General features: G+C 38.2%; 1 protein-coding gene across 1 annotated transcript; it reads left to right on the top strand.

Annotated features, from left to right (window-relative positions):
* Window positions 1-234: 234 nt before the first annotated feature.
* Window positions 235-23,571, top strand: LOC142372291 (patatin-like phospholipase domain-containing protein 7). The gene is made up of 36 exons (XM_075455125.1): window positions 235-353; window positions 836-884; window positions 1,044-1,118; window positions 1,726-1,813; window positions 1,992-2,074; window positions 2,474-2,571; window positions 2,671-2,811; window positions 2,928-3,087; window positions 3,479-3,559; window positions 3,991-4,119; window positions 4,234-4,314; window positions 5,104-5,233; window positions 5,343-5,408; window positions 5,559-5,635; window positions 5,791-5,946; window positions 6,037-6,114; window positions 6,327-6,532; window positions 6,700-6,831; window positions 6,986-7,109; window positions 9,892-10,005; window positions 10,460-10,526; window positions 10,693-10,842; window positions 12,043-12,106; window positions 12,371-12,539; window positions 14,594-14,776; window positions 15,039-15,157; window positions 15,324-15,480; window positions 16,234-16,350; window positions 16,468-16,537; window positions 16,718-16,834; window positions 16,990-17,138; window positions 17,270-17,422; window positions 17,598-17,717; window positions 19,217-19,301; window positions 19,937-20,052; window positions 20,835-23,571. The coding sequence occupies exons 2-36, from the start codon at window positions 837-839 to the stop codon at window positions 20,964-20,966; spliced, it is 4,035 nt and encodes a 1,344-aa protein (XP_075311240.1). The 5' UTR covers window positions 235-353; window position 836; the 3' UTR covers window positions 20,967-23,571.
* The last annotated feature ends 880 nt before the right edge of the window (window positions 23,572-24,451 follow it).

Below are 24,451 nucleotides of genomic sequence, written 5' to 3'. Positions count from 1 at the left end.
AAATGGTTCTAATTTGAGCAGGCTTGGCTGTCAAACAGTTACTTAAGTTATATGCATACAACTGGCACTGTTAATGAAAAAAAGGGTAAAAAGTAGAGTGTTTAGTTAAAGCTGATACATATTTAACATAATGTCAACAGATAAACATGCTAAACCTCCTTAACAATTACTAAAATCTAAAACTCCTTTTCTGATTGGATACGTGCTTCAAGCGATACCAAGGCAACAGCAGACAGGGGCGGAGCGAATAAGCAAGTGACAGCATAAAGAAAACTTTGTTAGCTAGTTGCTAACTTCGTCAGCTGTTCAACGATGTAATTAACGCGAAGCAGCATACAGGAACTACTATAAAAGTAAGCCTTGTTGTTCTTGTCTACTGGGTAATGATTAAAATTTAAGTGTGAGGTTGATTTTGGTTGTTTATTTTACTGGTAAGACGGTTAACCTCTGTCAGACAGCTGCTAGCTGATGTTATTTAAGCTAATGCTCTATGGTTAGCTATCTCTGATAGTCTATTTAACCACGTAAAATCGGTATCCTCATTCAGTCCCTTTGTTGTTGACTAATTACACGAGCTTAATATGTTCATATATATTTTAGATGTATTTAAGACTTGAGTCGAAGTAAGATGACGAGGGGAGCTGCTGCCAAATACTGCTAATGGACAAATCTAGGTTCCTCTTTTCGTACTGCCTTTTTCGTCCCACGAAAACTTATAATACATCCATGGAATTTGACCACACCTTGAAAAGTACAACGCCACTGTGCTTTGGCAACAAAGCTCATGTGTTGTTTGGGTCAGAGGTTTATCGTTGTAGGGATTCTTGTCTTACAGAATGGAGTGCCACGAAGACGACGGAGACCTGTGTCAATGGGCCAGCTCAGTAAGCACCAAAACTTATTTTAAAGCATACTTGAAAGAACAGACAGGGGAAGCGGTAACCAATTCACAATGCTGACAATTTCGCAAGCAAATGAAAGCTATCAGTATAATGCTTTTATTGAACGAATTTACCAATTTGTACTAACTTGATTATGTTTAGATGCTGATGAACAGCAAGAGTGAACTGAAGGCACGAGTGCAGCAGTTCGTGGAGGAGAGGATGCAAACCACTATGGTATGAGATACTCAATCACTGGCAGCATACATGTTGTACAAGTGAGGAGGACACTGCCCTGAATGCATTGGTTCTTGCTTGGGTGCATTTTTTTATGGGTTGGTTGCGATGATCTGGGCTGTTTTTTTTTAGTTTTCTTTTTAGTATGGTTTGTGCAGGTTGTACTGATAATGTGGAGCTTTGTCTAATCTAATCATACTGCATACTCAAAACCTGCTTCGAAACAGCATGCATCAAGATGCATGCAGTGGTATTTGGTGGGAGGGGTTCTTCAGGTAGGCAGAGCTCCAGTTCTGCACAGTTGCTTGCCCCTGCTTACCCTGGGGCTGGAAGCCGGATACACCATCACTACCTCCAGGGCGCCTTGAGCAGAGCTTGAGGTTGCCTGTGGTTGGGGCTTGGTCTGGAACTTGTCCTCCGGCCTGCTTGTGCTGTTACTGACAGGGGGTGGGGCTCGCTCCAGAATCCGCATGCATCATTTTACTGACCCAATTTTGGACTTTGAAGGACAATGTTTTTTCTGAAGTAGCAGCCTATACTTCTTGTGAGGAGCTACACAACAGTATCTTCTCATGTGACCACACTATTGTTCTCGTCTGTTGTTCAGCTTACAGGTGTACTGATTGGAGCGGCAGTCGCAGTTTCGTTGATTGGGATTGTGGTGCTGTTTCTCTACAGGAGATTCAAAGTTGCTCGTGAGCCATCCACCTCATTTTGAGCTTTATGTTTATGTTATGATGAATATTTGATTTGTTTTTTGTGAACGTAAAATGATATTGCCCTCAAGAAGACTATATTTTCTCTGAAAAGTTTCTCAGAATATCATTTAGATGTTAACGTATACATTTTTTTATGTTTGGATTCTCCAACAAGGTCAACAACAGCCTGGTGTGCCTCATTATCGCTTCAGAAAGCGGGATAAAGTGCTCTTCTATGGAAGGAAGATAATGCGAAAGGTCTTCTCTATTTCCATGTCTGAACACACATATTTACTGTGTTGAATTATCAATAGTATAATGAATTTTATGTTTTTAAGTCAACATTTATTCTGACTGCTTTTTCTCTGCAGTAAACACAATTTAATACATTTCCTCTTAGAATCAGTGTTTGTATCTAGCCGTACTCCTGCTTGCAAAATAACTCATTGGCAATATAACCACAAATTTTTCTGTAAATTCTATTGTAATTTTTAAGTAAACATATGCAGTAAAACTAAACAGTACTTGGGCACTATAGCTGAGTAATAAATGTTTATCTCTATTTATTAAAGACTCCACCAGTCCAATTATTTGGTTTACATCTCTTTTCATTTATTGTCATAAACAAGATTGTGTTTGTGTTCCTGCTTTTTTAAGGTCCAAACGCTGTCTTCAACTCCTCCCTCCTCTACCTCAGTGTCAAGGCAACCACAGCGCATACGCAAAAGAACCAAAGTTTTGAGCATAGCTCGCAAGTATGCACCATTTGTACAGTTTCAGTTGTTTTGAAATTTGTTTTAAGAATTATATATTGATCATTTAAAATTTTAACAAAAATGATTTTGTTCCAACAGGATCCTGAGGATCCGTAAAGACCCTCCCACCCTACAGCCTAAGGAACCCCCTCCCTCTTTACTGGAGGCTGACCTCACAGAGTTTGACGTTCAGAGTTCAAACTTGCCCTCAGAAGTCCTCTACATGCTAAAAAATGTCAGGTAGACGTATACAAAATTTCCCATTTGTTTACTCTTGTAAATAGTTTTTTCCCCCATTTTTATATATAAAAAAATATATATATATATATATATTTGTATTCTGCAACCTTTTGTAGGGTTTTGGGTCATTTCGAGAAGCCTCTGTTTCTGGAGCTGTGTCGTCACATGGTATTTGTTGAGCTGCAGGAGGGCGAAGGTCTGTTCAGGCCAGGAGATGATGATGACAGCATCTACGTTGTGCAGGACGGGCGACTTGAGCTCTGCATCCAAGAGAATGTATGTGGTTGGTCTCCTGAGAATATTCTTGGATTCATTCAGAAACAGAATTGCCTTCAAAATTAGACAACCTACTGTGAGTTTTATAGTGGTTCTATTTCACCGTTGTACCGTAGGTGCTATGACATTACACTCCACATTGTACATTGTAGAGTACAAAGAACATTGTACTCATGACTTCTTGCCTCTCTCTCCTCCAAAAGCTTTGTGTATAGATAATATGAACAGCAGAGGGCACCAGCGCAGCTTTTAATGAGATATTTTTTTTTTAAATGCCTATGTGTCTGACTATACTCGTGTAAATATATACAACAAACTTTAAATTAATATTCTATTTTGTTGTTGCTTTCTTTTTTTTTTTTTTTTTTTTTTTAATTAATTTTCCTTCCAGGATGGTACAGAACCAGTGGTGAAAGATGTGCTCCCAGGAGACAGCGTTCACAGCCTGCTCAGTATTCTGGACATTATCACTGTGAGCTCCTATTTATTTTCTCTCATTGCACATCAGATCTGGTTTCTTCCTCATTTGAACTTTGATCTTGATCTGAAAGAGAAGTGGATCTAACGCTGAGGTTATTATTCAACCAAACACTAAGTAGTAAAAACAAGCTTGGAAAAACTTCAGAATACAATCAGTATGGAAATTACAATTTTGTTGTTGTGTTGGGATTTTTGAAGCATACACAAACGTTTTAAAGTGATACCCCACTTATTTGTACTGTCAGAATGGTGTTTAGAAGCACTGAGTGTCGGTACATGTAATAAGTTTGGGAGGAAACCGTATCAGCCCAGTTAACTACACCATGCAGAGTTATTTGTAGAGTTACAGTACTATGACAGTACTCTGTATTTTTAACACTTTTTTTTTTTTTTTTTTTTTTTTTCTTTCTGCTGTTTCTCCAGGGTTACCCTGCTCCATATAAGACTGTATTAGCGCGGGCCGCGACTCGCTCCACCATTTTGCGTTTACCAGCTTCAGCCTTTCAGTCGGTCTTTAAGAAATACCCAGAGACTCTTGTGCGCGTCATTCAGGTAACAGATTGCCAGACAGCAAATAGTCAGTGTCAATCTAATTTAGTCGTAACTGCAAAATGTTTAACTTTGTCTACTCTGTTTACCTGTTGTTGGATTTTGTTTGTGTTGCAGATAATCATGGTGCGCCTCCAGAGAGTGACCTTTTTGGCATTGCACAACTATCTAGGTTTAACAACTGAGCTCTTCAATCCGGTAGGAGGGGAATTAATTGGTGCACGCATATTTGTGTACGCATATTTGTGTGTATACAAACAGTCCCTGAGGGGCTTACATTGAACACCTAAACTTGGCTATTGATCAAAATGACACGTTAACAAACACCGAAATGCACGTGCACATTTTGTCGCACATATGCAGGCTAATTTCGCACGACATTAAGCGCAGCGTCATAACTTTGTCTTTTCGAGAACTCTGTGAAAATTAATAGAACTGATCGCAAGATAGAAACCTTAGATAATAACTATAATATTTTGTGTTTAGCAATTCCTTGTGGATGGGTTTCACTTTCCTAATAACTTTAAAAGGTTATTTTTTTTTTATAACAGTTCTAGGTTTTCAAAATGGCAAAGGTATTTTCATGGATAAAGTACAGTTGAATTTCAATAAGAAAGCGCCATCCATCGGTTAATGTCACAGCTGGATATTGCCCTCCATTCACTGGCAAACCTTGGATGTACAAAACCTGCATCCTCACTGAAGATGAGCTTCTGAACTTTAAAGGATTCTAATTATTTATCATAATTGTGTATCACATTTACACAGTTGTGAACAGTTGTAATTTGTTTACAAATACCCCAGTCCAAATGAAATGTATGTGAATACTGATGTATATTAGTGCGATTGCCCTGCTTTACAGATGATGCCACATTTCAATTTATTAGTTTATTTACCGGTATTTATTTTTTTCCAGAAAATTGTTTTTTTGTCCACATTTGAGACTGAAATGCTAATTTCTTGTTGTTGCTGCTGCCTGGTTGACAGGAGAGTCAGGCTGTGCCTTTGTCCAATATAAACAATGTGATGGCTGAGGGAAATTCTGGAAAGATGACTCGCCGTCTCCACTTTCAGGATGAGTTGTCGCCTGGGACCACTGAGAGCACTCCAGAACCAGGTCAAACACACATGCACAAAAAAACAAACAATTTATATATACGACGTACGCACATTTCAAATGAAGCTTTTACTGACCCGTCACTGAAATGTTGCTTCACCTTAAACAGATGGCATAAGGGACAGTCCTACAAACAGGAGACTGCGATCCATCTCGATGCCCACAGAGTGCACAGGTGAATAATTGCTTTGTGCAAAGATAAATTACTTTTGCTTATTAGTTGACCTGCAAAGATTTGTTAATGTCACCAACTGAGAGCGGGGCCACTAACAGACACATTTAAATTCCTGTTGCTCACTATTTTACTATTTTACTTGAGTTACAGGAAATGACCTGAACATGGCTTACGAACGAGCTCGAGTCACTGTAGAGGAGGCTCCATCCAGTCCTGTCCCTTACAAAGTAAGATTTTCCTGCTGATCCACTTCCCCCCGTCACACAGAGGTGACATGAGATGTTTGCTGTGTAAATGACGCAAAATATTTGAACATCTGCTGCAAATTTTGCTGTTTTCTGGTCCTCTAGTATAAATCACACTTTTGTGCCTTACTCTGTAGTCCAGTCTGAAGAAGAATGTCACGATGCAGCAAACACCATCTGAAGTGTTTCACTATACGGACAGCGGGGGGCAGTCTGATTCTGTCCACCTCAGTAAGAGCAATGCAATTCTCCTGGCTGCCAAGAGGGATCTACTGGGAGTCATACAGCTGCAGGTAAAGATATTACATCATTCATTAAAAAACAAAAGTTATAAATGTTTTCTCTTTTTTTTTTTTTTTTTTAAACATATTGTTCTTTTGCAGGACCCCAATCTTCTTGAGGGAAGAGTGACCCTTCACCATGTTAAAGCTGGTTCTGTTGTAGCTCGTCAGGGTGACCAGGTTAGAGTAACCACCTTCATAACATAGTTTAGAGTAGCTGGACGAGGAAATTCAACTAGACAAACTCAAGTTATATACATTTATGTCTTGGGACAAAGTATAAAACTACAACTTTGAGAATAGTAGGATGTATTTTTATAGTGGAACTCCATTAATACCAAGGCATTAAATCTGTGCTCCTCCCTCATCTGTGCCTCCCTCTGTGTTTTTAGGAGGTGAGCATCCAGTTTGTGATTTCAGGCCTCCTTCATGTTTACCAGCGAATGATTGACCGTGAAGAAGATACACGTCTGTTTGTGACCCATCCCGGTGAGCTGGTTGGTCAACTTGCTGTCTTGACTGGAGAGCCGCTCATATTCACTGTTCGCGCTCAGCGTGACTGCAGCTTCCTCTCCATTTCCAAAACCCACTTCTATGAGTGAGTCACGTCGTCAGCAATGTGTATTCAAAATCGAAATATAGACTGTAAACTGAGAAGAGGCACTTGCATGCAAAACAAAAAAAAAGGATTTTAGCTGAACTCTGAAAATGTTCTTTGATTTTTCTTCTCTGCCTTCCTTATAATGATTTCTGTTAATTTCCCAGGATAATGCGCGTGGAGCCACAAGTTGTCCTGAACGTTGCTCACAGTGTGTCTAGAAGGATGTCATCATTTGTCAGACAGATAGACTTTGCTCTTGACTGGATGGCTGTGGAAGCTGGAAGGGCCGTTTACAGGTATTTTACTAGAAAACAATTGGCAAATGAACAGATGGTGTCAACTGTATAGGTATTACTGTACGCATCTGAGAGTAGGAAAAAAAAAAAATCAAATGCTAAATCAAGTAAACAATCAAGCCAACTAAATTGAAGTTATCTGTATATTTTTCAGGCAGAGGGAGAAATCGGACAGTACTTTTATAGTGCTGAGTGGTCGACTGCGTTCTGTGATCATGAAGGAGGATGGCAAGAAAGAGCTGACAGGGGAGTATGGACGTGGTGACTTGATTGGCGTGGTAAGCACCTTGACAGGAAGGAGGAAGATGGATGGTGAATAGCAGATGGGCAACCTTCCACAAGCACTAATGACTTTATATGGGGTTAATCAACTCTTGAGTTTTTCTTCAGAGTAAACCAAAAAAAAAAAATCTGCAAACTGGTAAATCCATAAAGAAATATGATTCATTTCCAGTATTTGAAAGCTCTTCAGAATCATAGCGGATTCCCTGTCAGGATCTATGGTTGACTAAACAGACTGGTCCTCAAAGGCATTTCCTTATATTAAAACCCAACCAAGTATGTCTTATGAATATTGAACAGAGAAAAGTAATAATAGACTTGTGCAGGAAAGCTGAAATTTAATTTAAATAATTGGGAACAATTTATCTCTTTTTTTTTTTTTTTTTTTTTTTTTCTTTTCATTTTTTTTTTTTCATGCTCTTTCTTCTAGTTTCCTATTGGAAAAGCTCTAAGTACATTTAGACGGAGGTCTTTTGCCTAGCTGCTAGAGGAATATTGGTTTGAACAAAACATTTACATAATGCCTCATCTAGTTTGGGTGGATTTATTCTAATTATAGTCATGATACAATTAGTACTTATTAAACTAGTAATAAAGAATCTAGACTGTAAGTATTTTGCCAGTTTCATATGTTTCATTCTACAGGCTCTGTGTTTTAGCTGTTTCAATTGTAAATATAACAGTGGGTACTGCATTAATGTCCCAAGCCTGAGCTTTATTTGAATAAGTTTACATCAAGAAGAACCTCTTTGGTAAAATGCATTTCAAATGTAATTCCAATTATGTCTACAATATTTACATTCTGAACAACAAATTTAGAGCTGTTTTTAAAAGTCCCTCATGCTGTTGTGTAGCAGAAGTTCCTGTAAATTTAGCAAAGTACTGCATATTTCCCCAGACCTTCATGGGTTAAAATCAAAAATGGTTTCTAATGGCAGTATAGTTTGATTTCTTTTTTTTTTTTTTTTTTTTTTTTTTTTTGACACATTGGCAACCTTTGTGAAGCTAAGTCAGGTGGTGTTATTCACCTGCTTTCTCATTGGCTGGTTTGCCTGCTCCCTGCCATAATGCTTCTAATAATACCTGGGCTGATGGATGCTATGGTTACTGTTACTTTCAGGAGGGAAAATTGTTATAGCAGTTTCTATGATAGTGAAAAAAAAGATGCTGTAGACGTGTCTAACACTTATGTAGCCCCACTGTATTGACGTCAGCTGTTGATAATGAAATGGAGAGATTTTATTTCTAGCTTTTGTTTTGCCCCCTTTTTTAATTTTTAAAAAAAAATTTTTTTTTTTTTAACGAGTTACCCTTTTTTATTTTTTTTATTTTTTTTTTATAAACTCTGGTATTCTTGTAACTTTCAAATCTCCAAAACAGTGAGAGTATGGAAACGTAACCGATTTAACTTATTTAAACTTAAAGGACTCGAATAATGACCTTATTTTGTTTTTCATAACTTGACAACTTTTTGAGGTTCTAATGGAATGTCATAGACATGCTCTGGTCTACATTTACAGGGATAAAGTGCCAAAACACTCTTTCAGACTATGTCTTAACAGGCCTATTCAGAGCCTCTGATTTTAGGAGAGTGCCTTTTTTTTTGAGCTTCATGGCACAGCTTTGCACTAATATCATGCAAAAACAAATTTTGACACAAATTACACAAACTTCAAAGCACTATTGTGTGAGTGTGTACGTTATATATAACCCAAGAGCTCACACAAACCCACAGCAAACTGAGCTCTGACTGCCACACTCCAAATTGATGGAACAATCCTAAACTGGCTATTTTATGAGAGATTTATTTTCTGAAACGATAAGTCATTTTAGTTGTAATAAGCACACAGCTAAGTGTGTGAAATGGCAGAATTGCACAACATATAATTTTAACAAGTCTGCAGCCAGACATTTATAATCCATTTAGCAGGTCATACATTTAACTGACTGTTGTTTACTTTGTCACAACATTTTCTTTGTTGTTGGTTCCAACGTGGTCTGGGTAGCAACACCATGTGGTAACATGGCTGGTTCTTGTAACTGGCTGTTGCTGAGGTGATGTGAAGTAAAAATTCTACTGCAGTTAAGACAGTAAATACTTGTGAGAACTTCAGACAAGCCTATGTTTTGTGTATGAAAACTCCATTCGTCGTTGGACGCTGCTGGACACTCAGAATGAGAGATTGAGTACATTCCAGTGGATACTTCATTGCTCGCATTGATTAGCATTAGGTCATTTGGTTGTCCTTCAATGATCGCTAAGAGCTTCTCAGACCTAAGTGATTGAATCTGAATGTGTTCTCATCATGTCCTGGTTGGATTCACCCTTCAAATTAGTAGTATTTACTTGTTGCTAGATCACACACGATACATGTTAGCATCAGGTCCGAACAGCCTCACAGATTCATGACACATTCACATTATGTGTGATCCATCCACAAAAATGAGAAATATGGGATTTGTTGTCAAATGCATGTTGGATTTTCTGACAACTTCAGAGCACATGGGAATGTGTCTGTTTGTACCTGTGCTTACTGCTGAAGAGACAGTGTTGTTCATGCCAACCGAGGATGATTCTCTGAGCAATCAACAGGCTGTGGCGTTTCCAGGTCACTGGATAGTATCTGCTCAGCCTGCTTTGAACACTTACTGAGCAATTATTAGACTACTCTACATTTTTACTTGACATATTTTTACTGTCTAGTAAAAGTATACTAAATAACAGCTCCTGTTTACTAACCAAGTGACTGCTGTGCTGTGCATTTTCTGTGTCTGCAGGTGGAGGCCCTGACCCATCAGAACAGAGCCACCACTGTGCACGCTGTTCGAGATTCTGAGCTGGCCAAGTTGCCAGAGGGAGCACTCAGTTCCATCAAGAGGAAATTCCCACAGGTATTTAATAAATCAAAATCAAATCAAATTTATTTGTATAGCACATTTCATGTACAAACAGTTCAAAGTGCTTTACATAAAATAAAAGCATTGCAGCAGGGAGTGCAAGAAGCATTAAAAATACATAAAATAATATAAAGAGAAACAAATAAAATCATTTAAATGAATTAAAATCAGGCAACAGTCTAGATAAGTTAAAAGATATTTCATGCATAGACACATGAGAAAAGAAATGTTTTTAATAACCAAGATTCCAAAAAAATTAATTTGACGCAAAAACAAAATTCAGTTCAATACACTGTATATGTTTTTTTACTTATAGGATTGGTGTGCAAAGACATATTTGACAGATTACATTTTCTTCATATAACTTACATCTCAAAATACATATTCAGGAAGTGATGGTAATCTATCCAATGAAAATAACTGATTTTGAAATGTTTGTTCCTCTTAGGTTGTCACTCGGTTGATCCACTTACTTGGTCAGAAGATTCTCCAGCAGGTCAATGGTCCTCTGACAGGTGTGTGTGCTGTAATATTTGGTTCTGGCTTAAGCTATTGCAGCACATCTGTATGCATACCGTTTGCCTTTGCCTTGTCCCACAGTTTTTGATGTTTGTTTTTAAAACAAACAAACAAAAAAAGGTACTGTTGAGTTTGATGTTTAGAAATCTGTAATGTGTCCAGCTCGCAGTTTGGCACTCCACACTCCAGGAAGTCAGTGGGATGCAGGGAATCAAGCTTCCAATCTCTCCACTGTGGCAGTCCTGCCTGTATCAGAAGAGGTGCCTTTGACTACTTTCACTATGGAGTTGCAGCATGCACTCATTGCTATAGGTAAGCAAAAAATAAAGAGGAGCTCCAATTCACCTGATATTTACATTGCTGTTAGTCTGCTTTCAAGTACCTGCCAGACAAATTTTAAGCAAACTTTTCAAAAGTCACTAAAATGATCTGTTACACATATTTCTATTATCTGGTTTGATGCAAAAATTACTAGGCTGCAAAGTGTCATCAATTCAATTCAATTTTCAATTAATTTTAATTTATATAGTGCCAAATCACAACAAATGTCATCACGAGGCACTTCAAAGATACAGCCCATATCAAGCCAAGCCAACTCATTGTAATATAATCATTATTTAATCAATTCCAATTAATTAAATTCCAAATTAGAGTAATTCATACATACAAAGCCTATTAAAGAAAGAGCCTAACTAAGGTAACCAACAGATTGAAGTAAAACTTCTCTTCGATCCAATCTCCCGTTGGGAACATGCATGAGGTGACAATGGAAAGAAAAAAAACTTCCTTTTAACAGTAAGAAACCTCTGACAGAACCAGACTCGGGAAGGGCAGACATCTGCCTCGACCGGCTGGCAGTTGACAGGACAGGAAAAAGGGAACAACAGGAACCTTAACACCAAGCCAGGGATACCTGCTGAGAAAGAGAAATACAAGTTAATAACAACAATGTCATATGTAAAGGGAGACTAAAGGGAGCAGAGTGAAGATGGGTGCATCATGGGAGGCCCCCCAGCAGTTTAGGCCTGTAGCAGTATAACTATGGGATGTTTCAGGGTCAAATGAGCCATCCCTAACTATAAGCTTTACCCAATATGAAAGTTTTACAGCTGTAATAAACAGAGCACAGGACACAGTGGATAAGTGGTTAACTGGAAACAAAACAAATAAGAAGATGCAAACAAAAACTCCTTCAAGAGACAAAATGGAGGGTTCTTTTTTTTTTCAGTTAGATACGCCAATATTTCTTTTTTCCAAGTTAGTAACTGTTGGCCGTGTGTCTTGACCTCAAGCAGAAACAGCTGTTTTCATGTGAGCCGCCGTGTTCAATTCTTGCAACATCAGAACTAACTCACAAAAATATGTGACTCCTTTACTGCCAATTTTTTGTCTGACATTTGCTAAACTCACAGCACAGACATAATTATGTCTGATGTAATGCCTTTTTAAGTTGTATGTATGTAGCAGGTGCTCTGGGAAGGTATTAACAGTTAGTGATCTGCCTTCATACAGGACCAACACTTCTTCTGACCAGTGATATTATCAAACAGAGACTTGGAGCTGCAGCACTGGACAGGTATGTATTTATTTTTTTTTTTTTAGAGATTTAAGTTTTCTTCAGGTTGTCATTCTTTATGCATCATATTCTCCTCAGAAAAACTCCGCTAAAACAAGTCAACGTCAAGTCTTGTCTTTGTCCTAGGGCTCATTAGAGATTTTCTTCACCTGTGGCTTTCTATCTTCCTCACTTTGTCATTTGATTATTTTAGATACATTTTATTGCAACAGTAGAAAAATTGATCTACAGTATGCATCATTAATTGAATCCTTTCCTCTTAAGTGTCCATGAGTACCGGCTGTCCAGCTGGCTGGGCCAACAAGAAGACATCCATCGCATAGTTCTTTACCAAACTGACTACACACTGACCCCATGGACACAGCGGTGCATTCGTCAGGCTGATTGCATCATTATCGTGGGACTGGGGGAACAGGACCCTGCTGTCGGGGAGGTGAGGTGGTAGGGTTGGGTTACAGATGGAGAGAGGTGACACGGAAGAAGAGGGGTGAACTTGGGAAAGGCAGCTCCTGTTAACAGAATCTTGGACTGCAGCATTGTAACGAAACATTTTTTCATCAGTTTATTGCTGCATTTATCAAATATGTCCATTATCAATTATCTAGTTAATTGATATCAATGACAATCAACTGTTTAATTTTTAGCTGAACTTTTGCCTCTAGGACTGTCTCCAATTTTATTTTTTATTTTTTGTTAATTCCAAAATAATAGAATAGTACAGAAAAATACTTTATTCAATTAATTAATTAAAATACACTCACCAAGCGAATCATTAAGAACACCTTAACATGGAGAATCAGTATCGTGGGACAAGGGGTCAAGGAGGTGAGCAGACAAGCATCTGAGAAGACACATTTCCAGCCTTAATTTGGATGGACTAGAAAAGCAGTGGCAGGTTCCAATCCTGTCAGACATGAACAGAAATCTAAGACCACAGTAGTGCAGACTGACCAGAACTAGAGCTGAATAAAAACATAGATGTATCAGGTGACCCTTGGTTTCTGAGGCATGCTGAATTGGAGGCTCAGAATCTGGTGTCCACTGGCCAGCTGGGGTTGGCTAGTGGTTTATAATAAATGTGTTCTTGGCACACTTTGGGCCCTGAAATATCAGTCAGCTATAGATTTAATGCCACTGCGACTGAGTGTTGTTTGTGACCATGAGTGACACAGTTAATCTGTCATCTAATAGGTCATTTCAGCATCACAAGAATTATTGTCTCAAAGTGAAAGTTATCAGATCTTAATTCAATGAAACATCTTTGAGATGGTGCAAGAAAGGAAATCTGCAGCACAAATAATGCAAACAATCTTGCAGAGATTATATAGGCAACTATATCAATATGGACCAGATTAAGGAATGCTATTTGTCATAATTATTTAAACATCTTGTGGAGTCCTTGTAATGTACAACTGCATCTGTTTTGAGAGCAAAGAGTGGCCAAACACCAAGTGCTTTCATGTGAAGGTCACTCCTAATCATTAAACCATCGAATCTTGGCTATTCCCAGATTAGCCAAAGTAATGGTCAAACAAGCTCAGAATGGTTTGCATTGGACTCTTGGGCATATTGGACAAATAAGTTCTGAGTGAATGGAAGAGGCATGGTGAGAAAATGCATGTCCAGCAATCATAGAGGAGGTTATTGCCTTCAAAATAGGAAAAAAAAAAAGTGTGTGTGCCTTTTAACTGGAAATGGTGGGAGAAATGGAAAGATGGATCAATATTTACTTAAGATCAGAATGAGTCATGGCTCAGGCTTGATTTGTATCCTTCAGGACACACATGCAAGCATACACACACACACACACACACACACACACACACACACACACACACTCACCTTGCTCATAAACTAAACCTTCAACAGAGGCAGATGGGGCCTGACGATGTGGATTTCACCAGCCTCTCAAATGATTTAGAACCCCCCCTTTCATTGGACCGTTCATGCAAAAGTAACCTTTTGAACAGAAAATGCTTTCTGTAGGAAATTGCACCTTAAAGATTTCTAACTGTTCTCTCCAGGACAACTATTCCTATCTGCTGTAATTGCTCATGGCGCTATCCAAATGAACAAATGTAACAACGAATACACAGAAGTTGCACTGATATGGTCATTTAATAAGAGTCCCTGCAGAATTTGTTCATTTATTATGCTTACAAGATCCTGTTTAGGGATTACAGGACAAAGTCCATCTCAGGGTTAACGTAGAAAAAGACAGCAATGCACACTCACACCTATAGTCAATATAGAATCACCACTTAAGTTAACATGCATGTCTTTACCCTATGGAAAGAAACGGCAGCATCTGGAGAATAACTGCCAGGAATTGGAATTAATCTTTCAAAACTCCAGTAAATGTTTCAAATCGTGTGCATGATTGCAATCACATGACCTGTAGTATTGCAGGTAGTGTGCTCACCTAAGCATAATGTTGTCTGTTGTGGTAAGACATTCTGAAACGTGTGCTCGTTGCCGCCCCCCCAGCTGGAACGCATGTTGGAGGGAACTGCAGTGCGTGCCCAGAAGCAGCTGGTGCTGTTGCACAGAGAGGACGGCCCACCACCCCTAGGAACTGTTGACTGGCTCAACATGCGAAGCTGGATCTCCAGACACCTCCACCTCTCCTGTCCCCGAAGGGTCTTCTCTAAAAGGAGCCTACCCAAGCTGGTTAGAAAATCAAATTTAACCTTTTTTTTTTTTTCTTCTTCCTTATATTTTAGATGTAGATCAAAGCCTTTCACTTTGTTCCAATTTGCTCATCCACTCATAGGTTGTAATTCAGTGTTTTCTCAAAATCTTTTTTTCTTTGAAGGACTGCATAACCGTTCTCATCCTTTCAGTTCTTTTGATTCTGAAAATCTGACTCCTTAACTCTTCTTCTGTTACATTTACTTTGCTTTTTTAAAAAAAAACAAACAAAAAAAAACAGTTGGAGTTGTATCAGCGCGTGTTTGAGAAGCCAGCTGACCGCCACTCTGATTTCTCCCGCCTGGCTCGCATTCTCACGGGCAATGCCATCGCTCTCATCCTTGGAGGGGGAGGGGCCAGGTAAAATTTGTAATTGTAATCCAAGCAAAAAACTTAAATGAAATAATAAGAAGAGATTGTATTTGGGGTCACATAGATTTAATAGAAACAGTATATCTGTTTCTTTTGGTCATTCAGTTAAAGTTTTCCCTCTTCCTAATGTTTATTTCCCAACCCTTCTAATCAGGGGTTGCTCCCAGGTGGGTGTAATGCGGGCACTCTGTGAGGCTGGTATCCCAGTGGACCTGATAGGCGGGACTTCAATTGGCTCCCTTATGGGGGCTCTATATGCTGAGGATCGTAGCCACAGTCGCATGAGGATGAGGGCCAAAGAATGGGCAATGGTGAGAATCAGAGCAGCACTACTTGTGTATCATGTCCAAATCTTACATCGATTTCACGTTTAATAAACTTCATCAAACCTCTTGAAATGGTTGCATATAATCAGCTGACTACAGATTTTGGACCTTATTTTTATTATATATGTTGTTCAGATTGTGTACTTTTAAGTCCTAGAATTGGTATTAATAACAGACGGAGAAATAATTTAGAAGAGAACAGTAACTTGTTTGGAAGAACTGAATTCAGCAATTCCATTTGCAGTTTCCATGGGGAGAATATTTATCACATGGTTTAATGGATGATTAAAAAAAAAAAAAAACATTTTGTGCACACTAAACATAAAAAGTAATGCTTGTTTTAACACCAGAACCCAGTAGGTGTGACGTAAAATTAATCGTCAGGTTGTTAAGACCTTGAACCATCCATAAGACACAGGCTCTGCCTACAGGTTTGCAGTCTAAGCATGTTGGTGGGATTTTTTTTTTTTTTTTTTTTTATAGTATAAAAAAGTTTCTCCTCTGCTGTCTGTCGTTGGTTCTGAACCTTCCCTACAGAAGCAGCTGGCTCAGTTGCTGCTCCCTTATTTTGAATTAAAAGGGCCTCTGTGACATATGAAGACGTGGTCTTTGGCGAATTCAAATTAATCAAGTTGGAATATGAATTTATACGGATGTGAATGAATTTCCATTAAGTGTATGTAAACAGCAATTATAGTTGTATAGAGGAATCAATCTCATTTCTTGCTGTCTCTTTAGGAGATGACTTCTGTTTTTAAGAAGATTCTGGATCTGACGTATCCAATGACTTCCATGTTTTCTGGTGCTGCCTTCAACTCTAGTCTAAACAATGTCTTCAAAAGCAAACAGATTGAGGTGAGCTGAGTGAGATTAGAGCTAAAATTGGGAATGAAAAGTAGTCATTTTTTTCACATATCATGTGCTGTTCTGACATGAAGTGTTGTTTTTTGGTGTAATGTTTTGTGTATGCAGGACCTTTGGATCTCGTACTTCAATATCACTACTGACATCACTGCTTCAGCGATGAGAGTACATACTGATGGTGAGCATCATGTTTTTTGTTGAACAATGGTTTCCTCAAATGTCAGAAAAGACACTTTTCTTACTTGGAGTTATTAAGCCATAAAACAATAGCAGTTTTGATATGAGTTTTATCAGTTTAGTTTCACTGCTTTCATTTAAACAAGTTGTACTCCAAGAATTCCCTGTTTGTTTTTTTTAGGTTCTCTCTGGCGGTATGTCCGTGCTAGCATGTCTCTTTCGGGATATCTGCCTCCTCTCTGTGACCCCAAAGATGGTCACCTACTGATGGATGGAGGCTACATCAACAATCTGCCCGGTTTGTTTTTACCGTTTTATTATTTGAAGGGATAGTATGAAGTTGGCAATCTTTCTCCTAGTACCTTTAATATCTTCAGTTGTGTTATTTTCTTTTTCCTGAATGTGCTTTTCTTGTCCTGTCCTTTTGGTTTTGTTTTCTTTTGACTCTACCAGCTGATGTGGCGCGCTCCATGGGGGCCAAGGTGGTGATAGCTATTGACGTGGGCAGTCGGGATGAAACCAATCTCACTAATTATGGCGATTCGCTCTCAGGCTGGTGGCTGCTATGGAAACGCTTCAACCCTCTCGCTGAGAAAGTGAAGGTGATGAATTGATTAGCAAATGAGACCCAACAAACCGTTCTAGGATGTCTAAAAAATAAATTGGGCCTATGAATAGCCCTGAGTATATTTTTGGAGGTGTTTTTCAGTGATCCAGAAGTTCATTTCAACAGGTGTTGAACATGGCAGAGATTCAGACTCGCCTGGCCTACGTTTGCTGTGTGAGGCAGCTCGAGTCTGTTAAGAGCAGTGACTACTGCGAGTACATCAGACCTCCTATTGACAGATACCGAACTCTGGAGTTTGGCAAGTTTGACGAAATTGCTGTAAGTTTGAGAAAAGATTTCGGAGCTCTTTGATTTATAATTATTTTTAAATGTAGATTTTACTAACACATTTCAAACACATTCATTAATGCTTCACATTGTCGGGTGCAATTTTTAGCCTATGGCATATAAAGGAATGTTATGTGAATGACATGTTAATGTTTGGGTATTTTAGGAAGTGGGATACCAGCATGGCAAGACTGTGTTTGACGTGTGGAGTCGCAGTGGTGTGATCGAGAAAATGCTGAAAGACAGACACCAGGAGGAGTTCCACAACACCCAAAGCAAGAATAATGTAGGTTTGGGGGGATATACAGAATGTCTTTGAATATACGACAAGAAAGTAGTATAAATTACATTTATCTGTCTCTGCCAAAACAAGCAAGTTAGACATTAAAACAACAAATTTAATTGTGTTCGAGTAATGGCACTTTCTAATTCTAGAATTAATTCTACTAAAGTAATAATACTTCATCTAATACAAGGACAGCATCTGGCTGTGTTAAACACAAGCAAATTCCTGGGAACACTTGTTTCCATTTTCCAGAGAACTGCAAATGGGACAGAGGTTTGCCCTTCAGCATGGCAACAACCCTAAGCATACTGCGAAAGCAACACACGAGTAGTTTAAGGGTACACTTGTAAAAGTGTTGGAATAGCCTAATCAAAGCCCAGGCCTCAGTTTAATTTAGAATGTGTGGTACGAGTTGAGCTTTGCAATAAGCCAGCCGAAACCGTCCAGCTTGAAGGAGCTGGAGCAGTTTTACCCGAAGGAATTAGCCGCAGTCACAGTGTACATATGTGCTAAATCTACAGTGTCACACCCCGTAACACTTGCTGCTGTAAATGTTGGCAAAATTATTGACTTTGAAGGTGTGAATATTTATGCAGACTCAATTTTTGTTTGTTTTACAAGTTACAGTGTTTTGCACATTTAAATTTGCAGGCTTGATGTGTTGACCAATTGAAATTTTTTTTATTAAAGAATCTATTTCAGTCTTAGATTATAAGGCAAGAAAATGGGAAATATGCAAAAGGATGAACATTTTTTAAGGTACTGTACTTTGTTAAAAGTGTCTTATTCTGGCCTTGCGTAAACCTGGATGATAATTTAGTAACATAGATTCAAAACTATACATTCATTGCTCTCGAAGAACACATAAATTGATTTACTCTACACCAAAATAACTGGGGAGAAAAGCTACTGATAGGATTGTAGATTCAAAATGTAACGCTGTCTGATGACAAGCTCCAAATTCCCATTCTTTAAAAACAAAAGTCATCCAACATAAAGAGTCGGGATTTCTTTCTATTTTCAGATGCTGCTGTGGAATGCATGTCTAAAGGAAAATAATCCATTTCTTTCCCTAAAAATCTTGATATTACAAGCTTAGTATTGTTAAAAACAAACACAGAAAAAAGTAGATTTGAAAAAAATATATAACCAGTGAAAGTTAGATCAGATCATACATTCGGTAGTTGACACAAGAAAACACAACAGTTGCAAAAAAAGGGGGGGGAAAAAAAGATGTGGTATATTAAAGAAAAATGGGAAAAGCTTACATTTATGTATTATTATAAATTGGAAATGAAAGATGAGTGCCCTGTGCACAACCCAATGAACATGAATCTGGAAATCCATAGATGTCCCGTCTGGTTGCAAAAACCCAAAATGGCAACAGTTAAATGACACTTTGAGTTTGAAAAATTGAAATCCAACTTCCAATGCGTAATGTTGAAGTTGGCGTGCATCTTTTACATGGTGTCCATAAGCTGAAAATATTTCTCTTTCAGGTGGTGACGTGTCCCAATGCTTCCTTCACTGACCTGGCAGAAATTGTGTCCCGCATTGAGCCTGTCAAACCTCCTCTTGTGGACGGTAAAAGTTCTGACACACACTTTAACTTTGCCAAGCTCAGATTAAAAATGTTGACACGATTTCAGGGAGATGGATGTACATTCTTCTGTTTCCCACACTAGCCCTTATTGTTGTTTTTTGGCTGGGGTTCTCCATTTTTGTTTGTGCTTTATTTTGTTCGGTAAGCAGTATATTTGACCAAAAAGAAGAAGTGGACTGTATCTTTATTGTACATTAAGTTTTATCATATGGATTATGAGTATACACCAGAGTCGTCCTGTTTGCTAAATACTGATGAAACCGTACAGGTAGAAAATATGATCTGTGCAAATTTGATATTTTGAATTATATATTTAAATTTTTCAAACTTCAAAATAGATTCAGGCTTTAGTGAAACAGGAGCTGTTGTTTTTATCGAATAACGCCATCTTTCTCTTTGTTCCTTTTCTCTTAGTTACAATATTTGCCTTAATCACTTTTCCAAAGTCCAAGTCGAATTCTATTTGATTTCTCTCACTGTTGCACAGTTTGCCGTTCTGTTTTATTCACCTGCTCACCTCCTTGCATTTGTCACCTCTTCCACACCCCGCACATTTCATTTCTTCACCCACACTTTGCTTCTGTGCATCCTGTCCTCCACTGTTTCCCTTCATCAGAGGAGTCAGACTACCACACTGACTACGAAGAGGAGGCACTGGAGAGTGCTCTGTCTGACATGGAGTTGTACAGTCACTACGGAGAGCACACTGAAGGGGAGGAAACTGCTGACACGGTGTGAACTTTTGGTTACGACATCGGACACTAAGTGGTCTCTTCTATCACATTTTAGACTTTAGACGTAAACTGTGTACTCTGGATGAAGGATTACTTTTTTTGGGTTGCAGCTTAAGTCTTTTTCTCATAAATACAGACTCTCAGGAAGGCATTGAGGGATTATCTTTAGATGTGGCACAAATGTCCTCTTGGACATCTCAACTACATTGGAACTACATTCGTATTTTAAGTAGTATCTAATGTGCTGCTATAGCCTTGATTGGTCAGCTTTATTGGTCAAATATGAATGAATTTAACATATTTTATATGACCTGGCTTGTTCTACTCATCTGCATGTAGCTGATCAATCCTGGAAAAAGTAGTTCTGCAGGTATTTTAAAGTATGTAATTTATTGGAAAATGTTTCTATTATGCTGACAACTCACCCTGCACTCAGGGGCATATCATAAGTTATCACTGGATCTGATCTTTCAGAACAGACTCTGCTTTTGTTCCACAGAAAAGAATAAAATATTTGGGGCAATTGATACTCAATAAGGCATTTCATGGGGACTTTACACTCCCTTGAGTCGTTACTAATGTGACTAATGTGATGGGAATGTGACCAGGCACAGATGTAAACCGCAACATACCAATTTTATTCTTAAAATAAGATTTGTTTGAATAATCTGTTTTAAATTGGATAAAAGATATGAAAATCCAGTCCGTTTTAAATGTTTTTTTTGTTTTTTTTAACACTACTTATTTTTTATTTTTTTTAACGTTGCCTCTGTTTTCCAGGATGAAGAGCTGGGGGGGAGACATTCCCGCTACGTTACGACATTCACCCACAGCCAGCCTCCAACTGTCTACAACAGTTCACCGGAGGAGCCGACAAACCAGCAAGTCCATTCCAAACAGTCTATTAAGTAGGGACTGGTCTAATGAACTCTGCCTTAACTGGTCATCACCATTAAACTTACCTTTATTTGCCACATTTTCCCTCCAGTCTGTCCCCGATGACTCTACCTGTAAACCTGCTTTCGGGTGCAATTAGCACTTTGACTTCTGTAACCTGGCCTTGTTAGCTGTGTGGCTGACATAAATGAACAATCCTCTAAACTGAATACAAGCATCTAGTACAAGTACAAGCATGTAGTATTCTGACTTTATCGAGCTGTTACAAGTTTACTCATTTCTCATATTGAGATAGTTGCGATTGCTTCTTAAAACTCAACATGAATCATACCTAGGATGAAAGACGGGGCTGGTGAAGACACTATTTCCATAAAATACTCATCACTAGGATCCAAGTAAAAACACTTGGATCAAACACTGACTGTGTGTTAATTATTCTGACTGGTTTTAGAACGTCTGATCAGACTTGAGGTGGTTAAAGTGTCAGTTCATCTACTATTTATTTTTATTTTTTTCATTCCTGCTGTTTAAACTGACAGTTCTGGCGTATTTTCTGACACGACTCATTTTGCACTTTTTAATTTCAGTGATTGAAATTTCTTTAGAAAACTGAAAATATTTCAAAGGACAGCCTTTACTTTTCCACAGTGATTCTTTGTGTCACAAGCCAATAAGCGTCAGTGGGACTTAATTATAGAAAAAAAAAAGGGGGTGTATCCAATGCACGCTGTAGACAGTAAAGTGTGTGGATTGTCACTAGATTTTCATCAGTATTAACATTACTAAATAAGTGATACTCACCCACGCGTCTGTTGGTTGGCAGAAATCTCAGACTTCTTTTTTAAAATTGGACAGATCACACTGAAATATTTGCATGAATTAATACGACCTGATTTAAGTAAATGATTCATTTAAACTGATGAACTTGTGTTTGAGACGTGAAAATGATTTTCAAAACTCTGAACCAAGGCCGCATTTAAGGACCGGTTCATGTTTTTCCTCTTAATTCAATAGTCTCGTCTCTGAGTTTCTATAATCGTTCATCCTGTCATACTGGATTTAAATATGTTAAAAAAAATTTTTATAGGAAAATAACATTCTGATATTAATTTATTGGGGAACAAAATATTTTCATCCTCAAAGGGGAGCTTATACCCCCCCCAATAAAGATGTTTTCTACACTCATGTCTATGTAACAATTCTTCCTCAACTTGTTTGCCAAACCGCACTAATTTAAAAACAACGAGCTGCCAGCACAGTTTTGTTTTACCAGTGTGCCAGGGACACGCAGGGAATCAATGATTGCAGTCCACTTCAAAGCACTAGTTTCCCTCTTGGCTGCCGAGGGAGCCAACCACTCCCACCCCCCCTTAAATCTGTTTTCTGGCTTGAATCTGAGAGACAAACCAAGCAGCAGAGAATGTGACTGGAGCTCATCTTGTCTGTGGATAGTTCATTGACCGGAGCTATCGCAGGAATGTGTTGAAGCAAATGATTGTTTTTTTTTTTTTTTTTTTTTTCTAGGTTACTTGTCCTCAAGATTTGGTTTTGTTTTGAAAATTGACCATGTCAGTGGCATGTAACATCTATATATTTGTGTATTTTGTTTCCATATATATATATTTTCTGGCCAGAAGGTAAAAATGAACATAAAAATTATGTACACAGTATAACCTGTAGCCCTGGATGGTTTTAAGCACAAGTCACCGGAACTAGACAATCAGTCCAGAATGCAATTTAATGCACAACAATGCACAAAATTGAATCATTGTACTGCTTTAGTTGATAAATCCATAGAAACAACAGTTTTTGTTCAAAGACCCAAAGGAAATGCAACAAAATCACATCCTGGATTTGTTGGGCAGATAACAACAAAAATCATTCAAAAATGGAATCACTTGAGCAGTAGATCCCCTAGCTATGGACTTGTCTTTAATACAACTAAAACATCTTTTTTTTTAAGGCCACAGATGCATCTCAATCCTGATATTCCCGCATTAAGCGAAAATCAACCACATTGGCTCGAATTAAAACCTTCGCAATGCAACTTTTGTGATATTTATTTTCTTCCCACTTGATATAGCACTCTGTACCACTCACTGTATGTGTCATAGTAAATACTGGTGCTACAGTGCCTGCAGCCTTAAATGTGTGGACAGCAAGAAAAAAAACCTGTGATGAACACTATGGGGGGGGTCCCCATATGGTGTTGGTGAAATTGAGTCTGGAGAGAATGTGTGAGCACAGCGGAGAAGGAAAAAAAAAAAGAGAAGCTATTTACCACTGAGATGATGACGTTTATTTATTTCTTTTTTAAAATAGAAACCAAGCACAATGCATCAATGTCGCCTGGCAGAATGAATGTTTCACTACTTTATTAAATGGGTCACCGTAATGAATAAAGCGCTGATTTAATGGATGTGCCATGAAGTAAATGTAACAAAGCCTTAGATTACCTTTTTTGGAAAAATTACTCGTGCCCTCAGTTAACACTCACTTGGATGATTATATTGTACAAGAATGTTTACCAATAAGCCTATAAGATGTGATATTGTCTGTTTTTTTGTTTTTCTCTGATCACTTTACTAAGTTACTAATAAACCACTGTTTGTTGTTGTAAGCAGTTTCTTTAATTTAACAGTACTTTAAGAGGATTTAGATTTTTTTTTTTTTTTAAATTTGAGGGCTGCCGCTGAACATCAATTAGCCATGATTGAAGAGATGATTATGTTTTAATTAGTCATTTTCTCTTTGAAGTTATTGAAAAATAGTGCATCCCTTGTGTCTCCAGAGACTGAGGGTGATTAATTAATCAGTGGTCCAGATCTAACCGCTTTTAGTGGCGCATATAACAACCGGGGTGCCAGATTTAATATGTTATTTGAATAAGAATATGCATTTAATGTCAGGCTTTGTAGAGCATATGTTTCAGCTTTGTGACTGAATGCATATAGCACAGCAGCCACAGAAGCTTGACAAAAACTTCTGTAGCTCACCACAATGCGCTCACCACTCACAGAGGATTAAGCCTTCGCCATGGCAGTCCCAAGGTTCTGACATCTGCTTCATGTCATTCTGCCTCTGCTTTGCAGTTCACTGTATCTCTTTTTAAAAAAAATCACGAGGCCTGGAAAAATAATTTCCAAAATGACCCTTTATCCTTGATTGATGTAAAAAAATAAAAATAATAATTGGCGTAAAAGCTCCTACTACTGCATACAATAAGGATAAGTACATGTTGAAAGGATGGAGGGATGCAACGAGAGCAGCGGGATGAGTTTGTTCCAGAAAAACTAACATCTTTTAGTCTCAGAAATACACCCTGAGCAACTCATGTTTGTGAAAACATCATATATTAAGAGCTGCCACACATGTGAGACTGTTTACTGCACATACTCAAAGAGCAATGGATCTTGCATGCCAATGTATGATTAATCTCACCTTATTGATGTATCTTATAATGAGCTTTTTCTTTCTCCCACTCTCCCTTGGGAAGGCAG

This window comes from Odontesthes bonariensis, chromosome 22 (genome assembly GCF_027942865.1).
Source record: "Odontesthes bonariensis isolate fOdoBon6 chromosome 22, fOdoBon6.hap1, whole genome shotgun sequence".
NCBI lineage: Eukaryota > Metazoa > Chordata > Actinopteri > Atheriniformes > Atherinopsidae > Odontesthes > Odontesthes bonariensis.
This window is presented reverse-complemented; position numbering and strand designations above follow the sequence as displayed.

Coding starts and splice junctions, on each gene's coding strand:
- LOC142372291 (XM_075455125.1), top strand. CDS start 837: ATGGAGTGCCACGAAGACGACGGAGACCTGTGTCAATGGGCCAGCTCA. Junction 4,315..5,103: donor CAACTGAGCTCTTCAATCCG/GTAGGAGGGGAA, acceptor CCTGGTTGACAG/GAGAGTCAGGCTGTGCCTTT. Junction 10,006..10,459: donor TCAAGAGGAAATTCCCACAG/GTATTTAATAAA, acceptor TGTTCCTCTTAG/GTTGTCACTCGGTTGATCCA.